Source organism: Haliotis rufescens, unplaced genomic scaffold (genome assembly GCF_023055435.1).
Source record: "Haliotis rufescens isolate VD_foot unplaced genomic scaffold, xgHalRufe1.0.p SCAF_44, whole genome shotgun sequence".
NCBI lineage: Eukaryota > Metazoa > Mollusca > Gastropoda > Lepetellida > Haliotidae > Haliotis > Haliotis rufescens.
The window spans coordinates 1,626,951-1,645,376 of record NW_025964157.1 but is presented as its reverse complement, the minus strand read 5'-3'; the positions used below and the strand labels follow the sequence as shown (position 1 = coordinate 1,645,376).

General features: G+C 45.2%; 2 protein-coding genes across 2 annotated transcripts; one reads left to right on the top strand and one right to left on the bottom strand.

The window, feature by feature from the left end:
• Positions 1–271: 271 nt before the first annotated feature.
• Positions 272–11,994, top strand: LOC124136114 (fucolectin-4-like). Its single transcript, XM_046501908.2, has 4 exons — positions 272–334; positions 9,587–9,826; positions 10,595–10,852; positions 11,534–11,994. Exons 1-4 carry the CDS (start codon positions 280–282, stop codon positions 11,713–11,715), a joined length of 735 nt encoding a protein of 244 aa, XP_046357864.1. The 5' UTR covers positions 272–279; the 3' UTR covers positions 11,716–11,994.
• A 1,885-nt stretch (positions 11,995–13,879) lies between these two features.
• On the bottom strand, positions 13,880–16,386 carry LOC124136113. Its single transcript, XM_046501907.2, has 2 exons — positions 16,235–16,386; positions 13,880–14,380 (listed from the first exon to the last, which is right to left on the bottom strand). Exons 1-2 carry the CDS (start codon positions 16,349–16,351, stop codon positions 14,054–14,056), a joined length of 444 nt encoding a protein of 147 aa, XP_046357863.2. The 5' UTR covers positions 16,352–16,386; the 3' UTR covers positions 13,880–14,053.
• Between the last annotated feature and the right edge of the window lie 2,040 nt (positions 16,387–18,426).

Genomic DNA, 18,426 nt, shown 5'->3' with positions numbered 1-18,426 from the left:
CCCAATAATTTGATTAAGCATGGAACTTGTACTGAATGGGTTGGATGGGATGGGGGCACCAGGCGTTAACAGATCAGTGGATGTGGGGCGACCGCCATCACGGCTCGGGATCAATCAGCGTAATGGTCTGTGCCGACTTAATTAACCGATGTTAACGTTGAAACGTGTGTACGTTACATTGTCAAACAGACTTGATTGATGGGACAACATTTAGTTTAGCAAGGTGGCAAAGCGTTACGAAAACAGCAGTTCCAGAAGCAGCCACTCCCCCCCCAGCTGATGAAACGCACCATGTATTGTTACCTTGTGGCCGCCATTGCAGGACTGGTGACAGGTAAGTACATGCACGCTTCATGTCATAGAGGACCGCCAACCTGGTCTTATGGTAGAGCGGCCGCCCGGAGGTTCGATCCCCGGCCGCGTCATGACGACGTTAAAAGATGGTACTTGTTGCTTACCCTGTCGGGGTAAAACAATGACTTGTCGGCTCGGAGTAATTATACTGTGTCTGAGTTGGGTATTCGTGTTAAACAGCGGCATGGTATCTCAGTGGGCTGGCACTTTAAATTCGGCATTAGTCCGGACCAGTACGGCACACACACACACACACACACACACACACACACACACACACACGCACGCACGCACGCACGCACGCACGCACGCACGCACACACACGCACGCACACACACGCACGCACACACACACACACACACACGTCGCTATATAAGTGCAACAATCTTGGACGCGACGTTAAACACCATTTCATCTAACCTCATGTCATAGTTAAACCTCATCTATGTTAAACTGTTCACTGCTAAATTCCCAACCAAGTCGCCTATATGATCTCGTGTGCTACAAGGGGGGGCCATAAATCGCATTGCTGTCGAAGGTGAGGTGAGGTGAGGTGAGGTGAGGTGAGGTGAGGTGAGGTGAGGTAAAATGGGGTCTAAGTCACGTTCAAGATTATTTAGGTTAGTGAGTCATGTTTAACGCCGCTTTAACAGTATTCCAGTTCTATCACGGCGTTCAAGATTATTCATGCGACGTGCAGGAACGTGTGTGTGTGCGTCTGCTTGTATTTGACGGGCCTTTAGCCGGTGTTAAAGTGGTAGCCCACTGAGATACCAGTTAAACATAAATATCCCACTGAGACACAGTATAATGACGCCATGCTGGCCAGTCTCTTTATGCAGAGCATAATCAAGTATAACCTTATAACGTATTTTGGTGTGACGCGGCAAGGTGATCGAACACCGACCTTCCGCTCTCCGAGTAGACGCTATGTCCACTCGAATCGTACTCTATTTATTAATGTATGTACTTTCAGAATGAAATATGGAAACGCTACGATCCCTTACTATTTCCCTATTGTGCGTCTGTGCATGAAATATGTAAACGCTACGATCCCTTACTATTTCCCTAATGTGCGTCTATGTATGAAATATGGAAACGCTACGATCCCTTACTATTTCCCTATTGTCCGTCTATGTATGAAATATGGAAACGCTACGATCCCTTACTATTTCCCTATTGTGCGTCTGTGCATGAAATATGGAAACACTACGATCCCTTACTATTTCCCTAATGTGCGTCTGTGCATGATCACACATCACTGTCCACAGCCAAGCACTGTTTGCTCGAGAGTTAAACTATATTAGACTAACACATGCCTTGTCAGTTGCCAATGTTTACCAATCATTATGGGAGGACGTGGTTTGATTAACGTTGGGGCTCTTCATGATTGAATTGTTTTGTGCACTTTTGCACATATTAATTTGTCTGATGATCCTCTTGTGAAGCCTGGCAAGACTCGTGATGAAAACAAGGCATTCCACAGTTAACTTAAACGATCCAAGGGTGTGGGACATAATCTCAATACCAGTGTTGATTTTGTTGATGGTTCTGAACTGCTGGACGGTACAGAAATGAGTGTCAACCAAGCGAAGTGCCGCATTTTCCAAAGAGAGGCTATCTGAACGACCACTGCATCGAGTTTATGTGCTGTGTGTAAGGACAGGTCGGCTGGCTTGAAAGGTGAAACCGACGGCTTTCTGTTTGCTGCTCAGGACCAGTCACTTCGCACTCGAAACCGTCAATGTGTGATCTTGCATCAAAATGTAAATATGAAATGTAGATTATGTAATGAATTTAATGAGACTGTCCAACACATTGTCAGTGGATGCCCTGCTTTGGCACAAACACAGTATGTTAAGCGATATGGAGTGGCTCGATCATTTTATTACCGTCTTCGCCATGCTTATGGTTTTGACACAGAGGTCCATGCATGGTACGACCCAAGATATGTAGAGGGCGTCATGGAAAATGATAAATACAAAGATTCTGTGGAATAGGCCCGTATACAGCCTCAGACGTATCCAGGCCAACAAACCTGATCGTGTCCTTTTTGTTAAATCCAATGATATCATTTATATTGACAAGATTGAGGAAAACATGGCAAATATGCGGACCTCGCTTTCAAAATGTCACGCTTGCATCCCAAGCAACAAGTTGTCCGCCTCCCGGGTTTTGCTACCAGGAATACAGCCCTTCTGACAATCCTGATAATGCAGAAGGCTGCAGTGTTGGGGAGTCTTCACATTATGGTAATTGGATATTTTAGTTTGTGCAACAACAACAGTACTTACACGTTCATATTTAATATACCAATTACAGGTCAATCACCTCATTACGTTTATATTCAACACGATTTCTGAACTCTGTCGCCCGAACGTGTTGTTTATGCCGTCTGGATCATGTTACAGTAATTACATCCCACAATGCACTTCTAAACAGTCTGCGCATGCCCAGTAAGACGGACATGACGTCACAGTGTTTACCTTTATTAACCCTGCAGCCCCGCACGAGGCTACTTTCTACATTGTCGCAAGCCACTCAACTGCGTTAAATTTCATCTGCTTCGGTGCTAAATCACGAGTCCAGTCAAGCCATCCGATCTCAGGTTTTGCGATACTCAGCTAACCAAGATTAATAATGGCGGAGCGGAGACATAGACGAACCAGAAGTCAAAGCAATCGGGTTAATGTTCTCGACTCCGCACAGCCTGAAGAAAATCCGGATAGCCTCGAACCCCGCGCCATTGCTGCCAGTGCCAGTCGTACTACAGGGAGAATCAGCAGTCAACCGTATCTGACCGTGGCCCAGCTACGCAAACAACTGGCAGAGCGGGGCGTGAGGGTCCCAAATAATTGGCCTAGGAAAAGCTTGTTGCAGCTGTTCCAAGAAAACCAGCAACAACGGCCAGCAGCAGCAACGGTGACCTCGTCGGACAGTTATGACCCGAGTGCCATTTCGTCTCCGGCGGCCACACTCCCGGGGGTGGTCGAAGCCAGCATACAGCACAGGAACCCAGATGCCCTCGTTAGCGGGACCACGCTACCCTACAGTGTTGTTTCGGACTTCGGGGACGATGTTACCAATTCCGTGTCACCTGTTAGTGTTGCCAGTCTACAACGCGAACTTGCAGAGCTGAAACACATGATAGCCAACATGACCAGCCATAACGCAGTGACCACCGAGTACCCAGCTACAAGCCAACCGGATCAACTCAGCCATGACGTGCCGTCGGACTCGTTGCCCCACATCCACACAGTCGCGCCGGCGCTCAAGAAGAAGATTAAAGACGGCAAGTACTGTAACCTGGCATTGCTATTGATACCTAATCAAGACACGCTAGACGCTAGAATGGCCGAGTACGATGGCAATGTGTATCATTTAAAGGAGGATGCTAGGCTAAATCGCACTCTTACACTAGCAGAATTTATACAGGCCTTTGGCATTTACAAGGACATTCTGTGTGACATCAATAACGCCAAACGGAAACAATTGGATGGACACGAGCAAACTGTCATCGAACTGGCTACGTTGTATGGGGGCTCTGCGCACTACGACTACCACAAGTTATTTGCTGCCAGAGTGGCGTCCTACGCAGAACAAGGTTGCAGCATTCGCTGGGATATGAGGGACACACGTCTGTACGGGCTGTGTTCTTCGGGGCGCCGTTCCAGATCGTGTGCGATTTGCCACAGCATCACCCATGGTACAGACTTGTGTCCTGAGCGACATACTGATACAGCTAGGCCTACCCTGTTCTCGGACCGACGTGGCAGCTCCGACAGGATGGGGGCGACGGACAACAACGACACCAGGGGACGACCTAGAGTTAGGTCAAATGGAAGGGAGGTCTGCAATAATTTCAATCACCAGGGCTGTGTGAGAGTGAACTGTGCATACCTTCATGTATGTCTCAATTGTCATGCCCCAAACCACGGACAGGCAACTTGCGCCAAGGCTCCCAAATCGAGACGGGACAACCAAGCTTGACTAACTTTCCCGGATATAACCAGAGAGGAGGACGCAGGCACCTTAACAGTCCAACTCACTCCCATCAATGTTCAGGCTATACAGGCAGAACTCGACTCTCATCCCCATCCTCCATTTGCTACATATCTCGTCAACGGCTTGCAACATGGATTCGACCCCTTAATGTCGGAGGTTCCACAGTCAACAACGGAATGTAACAACAATCGTAGCGCTACATTGGATCCAATAGTTGTGACTAAGGCAGTGCAAACAGAAGTCGATAAAGGATACGTTATCGGACCTTTCCAGCGAGCTCCATACCCTGTGTACAGAATTAACCCCTTAGGAGTTGCCACGGGCAAGTACTCGGGCAAGAAGAGGCTAATCCTTGATCTGTCAGCCCCTCATAACTTGGAACATACCGCAAGTATTAATGACCTCATTAGTAAAGAATCTGCTTCACTCTCGTATGTGACCATAGACTATGCTATTTCAGTGATTAAGCAACTGGGACATGGTGCACAAATGTGTAAGGTGGACATCACCGACGCATTCAAACAGATCCCGCTGCACCCCAGGTACTGGCCGTTCTTTGGTTTCCGATGGGACGATAGGTACTACTTCTACACTAGATTGGCGTTCGGGTGCAGATCCAGTCCAAAGATTTTCGATACCCTATCACAAGCCGTGTGCTGGATATTGCAATACAACTACGGCGTTAAAAACATTCTGCATCTGTTAGATGATTTCCTGACTATCGATCCTCCCGGTTATGAAGCTAGCACAACTATGGACGCCATCTTAACCCTGTTCGACAAACTACAAATTCCACTCGCTGTGCACAAGACTGAAGGACCTGTAACTTGTTTAGAATACCTGGGCATCATCTTGGACTCAGTCTCGATGACAGCGAGGTTACCAGAGAACAAGTTGACAAGGATAGCGGATATGTTAACATCATTTTCTACTCGGACTAAGTGTACGAAAAGAGAGTTGCTGTCTTTGTTAGGGCATTTAAACTATGCTTGTCGAGTGGTAGTACCAGGCAGATCCTTCCTATTTTACCTGATTCGACTGTCGACCACTGTGGTCAAGTTGCATCATCATATCAGAATATCTAAGCAATGTCGGATAGAGATGCACATGTGGAAAAAAATTCTGAACCAGTGGAATGGCATCTCGTTTTTCCATGACGACCATATCACATCAGCTCCGGATCTCAATCTGTATACGGATGCAGCCGGAAGTGTAGGACACGGGGGATATTTCGATGGGGCATGGTTCGCCCAGGCGTGGCCGCAGGACGTTATAAACAGTCGAGACTCAGCACAATCAATTGCTTGGTTGGAACTTTATCCTATTGTGGTGTCAGCCATTCTCTGGGGACGACATTGGACACGGAAGAGAGTACTGTTTAATGTGACAATATAGCTACTTTCAGGAAATTCCGAGCCCTGGCGCCCCACGCAGACCTCCATCCAACGCCTTGCCCACCCAGCTCACAAGTGACGTGGACCTGAATCGTCACCTCGACACCCTGTGGTCAGCGGCGATCAGTCGACAAACAAGAACAGCATATTCTACAGGATTCCAGTGCTACCTAAAGTTCATGTTAAAGTTCAGTTTGTTCACCACACTGGGTGCCAGCAGCGGCCTGCCACCAGTTAACGATGCCTACCTTCAGTACTTCCTTGCACATTGCTTCGGCATCCTCAAACTCTCACATGACACCGTGAAGACCTATCTGGCGGGAATCAGATTTACGTACCTACAAGCGGGCATCAGGACACTGTTTGACGATGTCTCCACAGGTGCCCTAAATCGGATTCAAACTCTACTCAGAGGATACAAACGGGCCCACACACCAGAGCGGAGGAAGAGACTCCCCATCACTTACCATGTGCTACGTAACATCATCAAGCGGCTCAGGGATGGCGTGTTCGGTCCTTTCAACGATTTGGTAATGGAATGTATGTGTCTTGCAGCGTTCTTCGGATTCTTGAGATGCGGTGAACTCACATGTTCAGCCAACTTTGATCCCAGTAGGAACATAACTATGAGCGACATTAGTTTTGTACATCATAAAAGAACATGTGTTATAACCTTAAAAGTGTCTAAGACTGATCCCTTCCGACTAGGCGTTCGCATTGCCTTATTCGCTACTGACACTATGACATGTCCCTACTCGGCCTTGTCAAAACTGTATTCCATTAGAACGCAGTGCAGGGCTGCATACCAGGATCCGCTGTTCGTCAGTCGGGACTATCTACCAATATCCAGGACTGTGTTTTTGTCATGGTTAGATAGGGTCCTCACGTTGACTGGCTACAACTCTGCCGACTACTCCGGGCACTCATTCCGGATAGGAGCAGCTACCACGGCGGCCACCGTGCACATCGAGGATCACCTAATTAAGACTATGGGCAGGTGGACGTCGGACTGTTACGCCAAGTATATCAAGACGTCCGACTCCACCTTAGGGCAAGCCCACAAGGCTATGTGTCACCATCACTAAGTACCATATTCATGTTATTTACCTATATTAATTCTTTGGGGGCTCTCGGTTGCTAACCTCGTTTGGGCGTCATAAGCCACTCCATACTCAGAGCATGGAAGGCTTGTGGCCCCCAAAGAACTTACGCTATTTCGGTACTGTCCGGTCAGCACGACCAGTACTAGCTTACTCTAGGGATCGTCCGGGTCATCGGACCCCAGGACCGGCATATCCCTCTCACAGCTACACAGTCCGGGTCCATAAGACCCCAGGACGTTGTTATCTTACCCGGGTCTCCACGACCCCAGGGTGTCAACCCGGGTCACTTCGACCCCAGGGTCTCTTAGGCAACCGAGGCAGCCCCCATGTTGTGCCAAATGTTTATGTAAATGTTTATATAAATATCTGTATATAATAAAACTTCCTGCTATGTAATACATTTCATGTTGTTTGTGGCACAAAATGGTAATTGGATATTTTAGTTTGTGCAACAACAACAGTACTTACACGTTCATATTTAATATACCAATTACAGGTCAATCACCTCATTACGTTTATATTCAACACGATTTCTGAACTCTGTCGCCCGAACGTGTTGTTTATGCCGTCTGGATCATGTTACAGTAATTACATCCCACAATGCACTTCTAAACAGTCTGCGCATGCCCAGTAAGACGGACATGACGTCACAGTGTTTACCTTTATTAACCCTGCAGCCCCGCACGAGGCTACTTTCTACATTGTCGCAAGCCACTCAACTGCGTTACCCTCCAGCCACCCCTTAGCTCCTCCTGTCGTTCATGGCCTAATGTATTCACGAGCATCACGAACGTGGTTCTTTGTACATTCGCTAGTACTCATGTATTGGCGTCCATTCCACGGCTGTTTATCAGGCTACCTATATATATATATATATATATTGCGTAGATACCTTATCTCCTGGGGCTGCCTCGGGCGTCATAAGCCACTCCATACTCAGAGCATGGAAGGCTTGTGGCCCCCAAAGAACTTACGCTATTTCGGTACTGTCCGGTCAACACGACCAGTACTAGCTTACGTCATATCCCTCTCACAGCTACACAGTCCGGGTCCATAAGACCCCAGGACGTTGTTATCTTACCCGGGTCTCCACGACCCCAGGGTGTCAACCCGGGTCACTTCGACCCCAGGGTCTCTTAGGCAACCGAGGCAGCCCCCATGTTGTGCCAAATGTTTATGTAAATGTTTATATAAATATCTGTATATAATAAAACTTCCTGCTATGTAATACATTTCATGTTGTTTGTGGCACAAACTCTGAAAAGTCGGGTTTGACGAGGCAGCGCTTTCTGGGAGAAGTCCCATTCGCTGTCTGGGCTGTGTGTAGAGGGGGCAAGGGCCTTGAGCTGATGATGAGCCTAACCAGCCTGACTGTGACAGGATCACCCAAACCCTCTTTGCTGCATATTTTAACAACAACAACAATAATAACAACAATAAACGAACGAACGAACGAACGAACGAACAAGCAAATAAATAAATAAATAAAGCAACAAAACCCTGTCAATGTTCATAAGAAATCACTGCCAAGAACAGTATCCTGTCCAACCGGCGGCACCCGTGACAAACACACGCAAAGGCATGTCAACTGTTTACCTGAAACAAAACCACGGGAACATTTGGTACAGATGAATATGGTATTGCATCGGACATAGGTTTTATCACTGATGCGTCATATTAGATATTATCTTCCACATGTTTTCCAGAAAAGAAAATTAAAATCTCTTGAATGTAGAGGTCTAAGCTATGGTGAATATATTAACTTTTGGCTATATGTTCTCTATTTTGGTGTTTTGTGCGCAATCAGGGTATATTCACTGTCATTTTGAGCATATTCACTATCAGGGTTGGTATGGTCGTTATCATTTCCAAATTCATGGTAGAATAGTCGTTATCACGTCGGAATGTTCACTGTCAGGGTTGATATATTCATTATCACAGTGGGAATATTCAATGACGAGGTTGGTATAGTCGTTATCACAGGGGGAATATTCAATGACGAGGTTGGTATAGTCGTTATCACGTGTTGCGAGGGGTCATGTTTATTTTTCATTTTTAGGGGATGAGCTTTTTCACTTCTTCATAAAAGAGAGCTCAGATTTGTTTTCATTTCAGATTCAACCTATGGAAAGAATGTTATATATGTATTACTATTCACTCAAACATAATGGCTGTTTATGAATATATTTTATATTATATCTGTGTCAGAGTCAATTTATAAAGGAAATATCACTGTATAGCGTTACATTGACCAAGATCTCCGCCCTGTTTTGCTTCCGTTCTTGCAACAGAATCCCCGGAAGTTATTTCACCAACACAAGGCTTCATTCAACGTCTTCCCTTGGTCAGCACGATCACCAGATTTATCTCCTGCAGAACACTTGTAGGATCACCTTAACCGTCATATTATTGATAGAATAGCGTTACAAGCATACTGTATGTGATACTCATGTCCATTGTCAAAGATAATGATTTAGTCTCAAAATACCAAATGTTTCTTTTTTGATGAGCATGGCCATAGTGAAGTCGAGATTTTATATTTAGGCTGGGATAAAAAAAAGGGAGATGAAGGCTGTGTTTTAAAAAACAAAAGATAGGAGCTTCTTTTTTTCAAAGGTCCCCGCCCCTCATTAAAACTCAAATGGGTCGCCGCTTATTATTATTTAAGATCGGTACATTCTCAGTAGGGACCGGTATATTCTCTAACAATGTCCATCAATTGGATTTCAGGAACTACGTTCATATCATCCGTGGAAGAAGGTATCCTCAAGGCTGTCCCTTCGGTCACGTCTCAGCTGCTGAAAGACCCCACCCCCCTCCTTGACATCGCCCCCGCCAGTGACATCGTGACCTTCTTCTCAGGACCCTGCGTCTACGGCTACAAGCCGTCCCCGCCATGGTGGGTCTTCGACCTTGGGGAGGAAATGAAGGTCATGAGCATCAGCGTCAAGAACACCGGGAGCTGCTGCGGTCAGTGCACGTCTACTGGTGTCCCCCATCTTCACGAGGCTAGAGCGTTAACTGACCACAAAAGTCCATTTCCCACCCTTGCCGAACTAGGCTGGAATTATGTAGTTTTGTATTTTGGCTGGACTAACGAGTCTGTGCATACAGCAATCAAAATCGCGTAACGCAATCAACATGTTGTGCAGATTTCGGTCGATTGCAGGATTCCCAAAGGATGTCTCCCGTCAACTTAGAGTCAAAAGATATTTTCCAAATCTTTTCCAGTTTTTTAATCAAGGTGCTAACGTAATTTGCTACACTTATTTGATGCACAATTTATTACAATATCGATACTGATTGTCTCCACTGGACGCCGCCATTTTGTTGGAAGCAAATGCAAGTGACATTAGAGGTGGAATCTTATTGGTCAATAGTAGGGACATAGAAGGGACATAACTCGTAATAGCCACTGGTGGCACTACGATTGAACCCGGAAATTCCGGCATAGTTCTGCAAGGGTGGAAACGTCTCCCAACGTCTCACTCCACATAGTAAATGGTTCTTATTCTCGTGTTTATCAAGGGGGCGGTGGGGTAGCCCATTTCAGGTGTCCCCTGCCGTGATAGCTGGAATATTGCGAAAAGCGTCGTAAAACCATACTCATTCAGGTCAACGTAGTAGTATAGCCCAAGTTACCTCCCCTACTGTTGTATTTAATTAATGGTATTTTTTATGATTATAAAATCATATTCGGGACTTGTAAGACCTGGAAAGAAATTGTTTGCTTTTCAGATCCTTGGCTTGGCAACTTCACTGTGGAGGTTGGGAACCGGCTGTCAGCCGACAACGAGATGTACGGAAGCGAGGTCTGTGTGAAGCAGAGCGGCAAGGTGCCCCCTAACGTTACAGTCTCACATCCGTGCGTCACGCCTGTCCGGGGCCAATATGTCAAGCTGACCTCCAAGTGCGTAGACCTCTTCGGGAGCGTCCTGTCCTGTGACCTTCACGTCCACGCCGTGCCCTCGCTGACCCCTGGGCGCAAGTCTGCGGGTAAGATCTTATAATCGTGGGTTCGAATTTGAGACTAACCCAGATTATGGTTTTAGGTTTGTCAGCACCATACCCATTGTAAAATCACTTCGGGCATTCGCCTCACATTAAGTTGACATACCAGAATACAACTTAAATATTTTTAAAAGCGGCGTTAAACCAAACTCACTAACTTTAATTCCACAGCAATGTGGCAGGTGCCTCTATGTGAACAACATCCTTCAGTTTGTTTGTTTCTGTTGTTGTGTTTTGTTTTTTTGTTGTTTAACGCGGCACTCAGCAATATTCCAGCTATATGACTGCGGTCTGTAAATAATCGAATCTGGAGCAGACAATCCAGTGAGTGACATCATGAGCATCGATCTACGCAATTCGGATACGATGACATGCATCAGACCACACGACCCCCTTAGTTGCCTCTTTCAACAAGCATGGGTTGCTGATGAAGGCACACAAGAAACCTATGATTGTGGGTTCGTATCCCGGATCGCCACGATTATGTTTCAAGGTTTGTCAGCACCATACCCGTGTTCGTGGGTTTCACCGAAGTAGTAAACGTCGACCAGCATCATTTCGGGCTTTCCTCCAACGCCATGATATAACTGGAATATTGTTAAAAGCGGTGTCAAGCCCAACTCACTCACTCACTCAAGTGATTACCAGATTTTCTTCTAAATGCAGTGTTTACACAGTACCAGAAGTCCGCACCAGAAGGAGGCTATGACCTTGGCTGTGCCCGCCAGTGTATGGGTGAAGATACGTGTGTCAGGTTCAGCGTGAGCAGCTCAGGGCAATGTGTGCTGTATGACCGCCAGCAGAACGCAGCCGATGAAGGCTACTCCTTGTCTCACATCAGCCTGTGACACGATCATATCGGTCTGAGACGTTGATCATATCTGTTTGAGACATGGATCATATCGGTCTGAAACGTGGATCATATCGGTCTGAAACGTTGATCATATCGGTTTGAGACATGGATCATATCGGTCTGAAACGTGTATCATATCGGTCTGAGACGTTGATCATATCGGTTTGAAACGTGGATCATATCGGTTTGAAACGTGGATCGTATCGACCTTAGACGTTGATCATATCGGTTTGAGACACTGATCGTATAGATCTCATATACTGAACAACAAAAGTTCCTGTGACATTGAATGCAAAGTTATGTTTTTTACCAAATCTGAAAAAAATTCGGTTTGCAACAGATAAAAAGACTCAAATGGTTCCATTTGCCATACTGACTTCAGAAAATGCGTGATTTCATTTTAAAAAAACATGAACATGCCAAAATGTCAATTTAAAAATCAATAGCGTGTGTGTCTACTTGAGCATGTTTCGAAGTTCCTTGAGTGTCTTTGGAACACGTGGTTGACGTCGAAGGCGCCGATCCATCTCATCCCACATCTACCACTATCAAACGGGTCCTCTGTCTTGCTGTAATCTCACCCCATACCATAACGCTGCCGCCCGCAAACCGATCTTCTTCCATGACACAATGATTGACGTAACGTTCACCTCGACGTGGGTACACTCGAATCCGTTTATCGCTCTGGCTGAGGTGAAAACGAGACTCGTCAGTGAATAGAACTTGTTCCCCACTGCATGGCCGTCCAGCATAGACGCTGTCTGCACCACTGTAGACGTGTTTGACGGTGGTTTCCTGTCAAAATGGGACGTCTGGCGGGTCTTCTGGCGACAATCCCTGCACATCTGAGGCGACGACGTACGGTTTGTGAAGATATTCGTCGAAGGCCAGGGATGCTTCTTGCAGTCACTGTTGCTGGCTGGAATCGATTTCGTAGGTGTGTTGTTCGAATCCACTTGTCTTGTCGATTATTGGTTACGCGTGGCCTGCCACTCCGAGGATGGTCTCTGACTGCATTCGTCTGTTGCCAACGTTGCCATAAACACCAAATGGTGTACGTTAAATTGTCTTGCAACATCACGTTGAGTCGATCCTGCTTCAAGCATACAAGACGCGCATTTCGTAATGTTTAATAATTGCGTAATTTTGTTGTTTTTCTGAGTGGTTGTTGTCAAGCACAATGCTAAACAATGCATATGGAATCCCGTTAACGCACGTGTTTTATACCCATTCTTTGGTAGTGAAATGCATGGGGCTTGCATAAAAGTCATCTTTTGCATGGAATGCATGCTTTTCTGTAGCAGTTGCGTTTTTGTGACTTGATTCCATACATGTACTACAATATTGAAAACCAAACTTTGACCGTTTGAAGAATACAATAAAATATTGGTGTCGCAGGAACTTTTGTTGTTGAGTATATTAACAAAACTTTGACCGATTTTTTTCATTGTTACATTATTATTACAATTGAACAGTTTTTGCACATTAAACGTGTTTTGAGCTTAAGTAGTAATTAACATATCGTTTTTTGTTTCAACAAAATCAGTAAACGGGCTATCGTGTCACTGGATTATCTGGTCCAGACTCGATTGTTCACACGCCGCCGTCGGATGTCAGTACTGTTGTGCGGTGTTAGGCAACATACATATTTTATTTTCCTGCAAATTCTGTGAGTGACGCGTGCTGTCGGTAGAGGACAAGCATACATGGTGTCATCACTGATTTTCAAGACCCATCGCATTTTGGGTCGCCTTTTGGTCCACTGGAAAGTGTCTCGGCGGATAATCGAGATTGATTTTACTCTGGCGTTGATGTTTTAAGTTTAATTTTCCAACAGTCACAACTATTTCATCTTCAACTTATCGTGATTAATAGTCACAACAAAGTTGATATCCTTGCACGTTTGTTATTGTGTTTGTTTAACGCCGCACTCAGCAATATTCCAGCTATATAACATATAATCACTGCATAGTCTGGTCCAGACCGCCGAGTGCGGCGTGAAACAAACAATCAAATTCGTGAATATCTTGTCAAACGACCGAACTGTTATGCTCAGGCCGACGCGCCTTGTGGGTGGACTTCATCGATCTGACGATGAAGCTTAATGCAAGAGGAAATGGCAACATAAATAACTATAATCAATATGAATAACTATCTGCTATAACTGACACCACTTTTATGCCAAATAAAAATATGTATAATTACTGACACTCTCAGAATAGCAGTAAACCGGTAGTTTAGACACGCGGAGGCAGCAGTAGTTAGCCACCTGTAGACAGCAGTAGTTAGCCACGTGTAGACATCGGTAGTAAGCCACGTGTAGACATCAGTAGTTAGACACATGTGCCGAAATAGGCGTCAAGTCCCGACTTGCCATTTGGTTGGCAGGTGAGGCCTGGGTGGCAGTCGCACCACTCCCCGGGGTTCCGCACAAGACATTTGCCCCCGGACGTCGGGACCGTCTTGCACATGGTCGTTATTGCGGGGTGGGTGTTCTGCAGCAGGGAGGAGTCAATGGGCTGCAGCACCTGTCGGCGCCCGTGGACGGGGGTGTAGAAGTGGACACAGCACTGACCGGCGCCACATGTCGGGGTGCACGTGAACGTCTGAGGCTGACCGAGAAGCTGCTTCAGACTGGACAGGTCAGTCACAGAGGCGCTCTGCAGGGATGAGTGATTGAATGGTTGAACGTGTAACACATATATAAATGCTTCGTTTAAATTTGTATGGAACAAGAGAGATGCGAAGACTTCATAGGAAATTATCATTAGATGATGTAGTAGAATTATTATTAAAAACAGTAGATGCAGCACTTTCTAGTGTTAATGATAGTGTGCAACACGTTGCTGAAGCTTTATGTATAGCTGCTGAGAATATGAAGAAAAGGTCCAGCAGCACTAACTACAACACAGCAAATCCAAATACATTGTAATAATGGCATCCAGCTTCACCCCGAAAGTAGTAAAGATATTTCTCCTTTATTTGCCGATGATATAGTAATGTTTTCAAGCACAATACCTGGTCCACAAAAACAAATTAATGAATTGGAAAATTATTGTCAAAACTGGGGTTTGTCGGTAAACCACAATAAAACAAAATATATAGTTTTCAAGAAAGGTGGCACTTTATCTAAGAGAGAAAGATGGTATTACCAAGGAAATGAACTAGAATGTGTATCTAGGTGTGTATTTTACAGGCTGTCATGGACTTTGTATGCACATACTTCTCCAGCACAAGCAGAACAGATTTTAATTGGAATTCTTCAAAATATTAAAATACTTGCGGATATTTCGTACACCACATTTTTTAAATACTCGTTTCACAAATAAGTACAATTTTACGAGATGGAGCCGAGATTTGGCGTATGGAATTATACGATTCAGTGGAGAAACTACATCTCTGCGCGTGCACGCGATTCCTTCGTGTTAAACCTAGCACCCCAAGTTTAATGGTGCATGGTGAAAGAGGACGATATCCCTTACATATGTTTGCAAAGATTAAAGTATTTAAGTATTAATACATATGTCATTTGAAAGGTACCCGAAGAAATGTAATAATATGATGCTACATTTTGACGCACAGGGTTTTAATTGCGTAACTAACGTTTGAAACCTCTTTTGGCTACGGAAACATAGGGTTAAATCACCATAATGGCATATCACCAAACTTTATTAATAATTTCGCAAACCTTGAAGGACATGTACGTTCAGAATTGGCATGCGTCTGTTTCATTTTCGAGTAAAATAACGTGCTGTTCTTTGTTTAAGAAACGTTTTGTTACTGAGCAATATTTATTGATTGTAAACGTTAGTAAATTTAGAGTACAACTGGCAAGATTGCGTTGTAGCTCACATCAGTTAATTATTGACACTGGAAGATAAGCAGGTAAAAACGTGAAAACAGGGATTTGTCAGTGTTCCAACTTGGAAAAAGTAGAAGACGAATACCATTTTGTTTTTGTTTGCCCTACATACTGGGAGCTACGACGTAAGTATATTAATGTTTAGAAATTCTCCTACTCTATTAAACTTAAGTATACTCCTGTCAACTGAAAATGTTATACATTTGCGGAACTTATCAATGTACGTATTCACGCTATGAACTTTAGACAATCTGTTGGATACAATTTTGTTCGTAATGCAAGACACTCACTACTGAAAAAAATGTGATGTTCTATAGGCCTGTGAAATAAAAATTGATAAAGAATGGTTGAATGTTGAATGGTTGAGTGACGAGTTGATTATTTTCTCATTTTGGCTAAATCCATGAGTGAGTGAGTGAGTTAGTGAGTGAGCGAGTGTCTGTCATCACGGCGTATCAGATTACTGTGGAAGAAACATTCAGACGCAGCTTAGCGCCGGCTCCACTCAAACCCAAGAACACGTGAAGGGATCATAGTTAGATTCGAACCAAAGATCAGTGGATCCTGTCACGCCTAAGAGACGCAACCCCGGAACCACAGGCGATTGCGCCACCCGTGCTGCCCTTTCCTAATAAAGTCAATTTACAAATACCTGAACGCCGACGACAAGCAGACACAGACAGACGACAGACGTGTAGATGGTCCCAGCTGCCTCCAACTCAATGGGAGCGAGCACACCGTGGAACGTCGCGAGATAAGAGAGCGGCATTCGTGACCCACTCGTGTTATTCCAGGACAAGCCGCATTCGTGACCAACTCGTGTTATTCTGGGACAAGCCGGGTGGCGACCATCATGGCTATTTTTGCGACCTGGTTCCGTCTTAGCGCAAGCGGGCATACCTAAAACAATTGTCAACTCGTTGCGTAATGGTTCACATATATATCCCCATAAATTATATAAATTTCAGATGCAATTTAAAGCATATCTAGACAAGCGGAATTATACAGCATGATTGAACACATTTTACTGTGTCTTGGGTATATTTTTAGATGCAAGACATCAAAAATCAAAAAAATATTTCCGAGGGATTCCTTGACGAAGAACTTGAGATCATGCGCGCATTCTGACTGGTTTGTCGTATTTTCGCACATAACATTCATCGATAGGGGGACGAGTCTTCTTGCAGGTTACGGAAAGGGGCGAGTGGTGGCGAATGAAGAGATCGGGAATCAGCAGGTGCTCCAAGTTTTTTATTTAGACGAAGGTGCAGGTGGTCGATTGGAATATCATAAGGACAGTGCTAAACGCCAGTCAGGACAAACGTATGGTTGTGTCTGGTGACGCAAATCAGTTATGTATATTGTATGAATAGATCACTAGAAATCTGATGATATTAGGTGTCCCACCAACTAACACAGTAAACAGCCCCGTACAAAACTAAAGGTATCTGAATGCCCTACCTGTGTCCGCACTCTACACACAGTAAACAGCAACACAGATACTGTGAGGTATCTGAATGCCCTACCTGTGTCCGCACTCTACACACAGTAAACAGCCACACAGATACTGTGGGGTATCTGAATGCCCTACCTGTGTCCGCACTCTACACACAGTTAGCAGCCACACAGATAACTGTGAGGTATCTGAATGTCCAACCTGTGTCCACACTCTACACACAGTAAACAGCAACACAGATACTGTGAGGTATCTGAATGTCCTACCTGTGTCCACACTCTACACACAGTAAACAGCCACACAGACAACTGTGAGGTATCTGAATGTCCTACCTGTGTCCACACTCTACACACAGTAAACAGCCACACAGATACTGTGAGGTATCTGAATGTCCTACCTGTGTCCACACTCTACACACAGTAAACAGCCACACAGATACTGTGAGGTATCTGAATGCCCTACCTGTGTCCGCACTCTACACACAGTAAACAGCAACACAGATACTGTGAGGTATCTGAATGTCCAACCTGTGTCCACACTCTGCACACAGTAAACAGCCACACAGATACTGTGAGGTATCTGAATGTCCAACCTGTTTCCAGACCCTGCACACAGTAAACAGCAACACAGATACTGTGAGGTATCTGAATGTCCTACCTGTGTCCGCACTCTACACACAGTAAACAGCCACACAGATAACTTTTGGGTATCTGAATGTCCAACCTGTGTCCAGACTCTGCACACAGTAAACAGCCACACAGACAACTGTGAGGTATCTGAATGTCCTACCTGTCTCCGCACTCTGCACACAGTAAACAGCCACACAGATACTGTGGGGTATCTGAATGCCCTACCTGTGTCCACACTCTACACACAGTAAACAGCAGCACAGATACTGTGAGGTATCTGAATGTCCTACCTGTGTCCGCACTCTACACACAGTAAACAGCCACACAGATACTGTGAGGTATCTGAATGCCCTACCTGTGTCCGCACTCTACACACAGTAAACAGCAACACAGATACTGTGAGGTATCTGAATGTCCTACCTGTGTCCACACTCTACACACAGTAAACAGCCACACAGACAACTGTGAGGTATCTGAATGTCCTACCTGTGTCCACACTCTACACACAGTAAACAGCAACACAGACAACTGTGAGGTATCTGAATGTCCTACCTGTGTCCACACTCTACACACAGTAAACAGCCACACAGACAACTGTGAGGTATCTGAATGCCCTACCTGTGTCCGCACTCTACACACAGTAAACAGCAACACAGATACTGTGAGGTATCTGAATGTCCTACCTGTGTCCACACTCTACACACAGTAAACAGCAACACAGATACTGTGAGGTATCTGAATGTCCAACCTGTTTCCAGA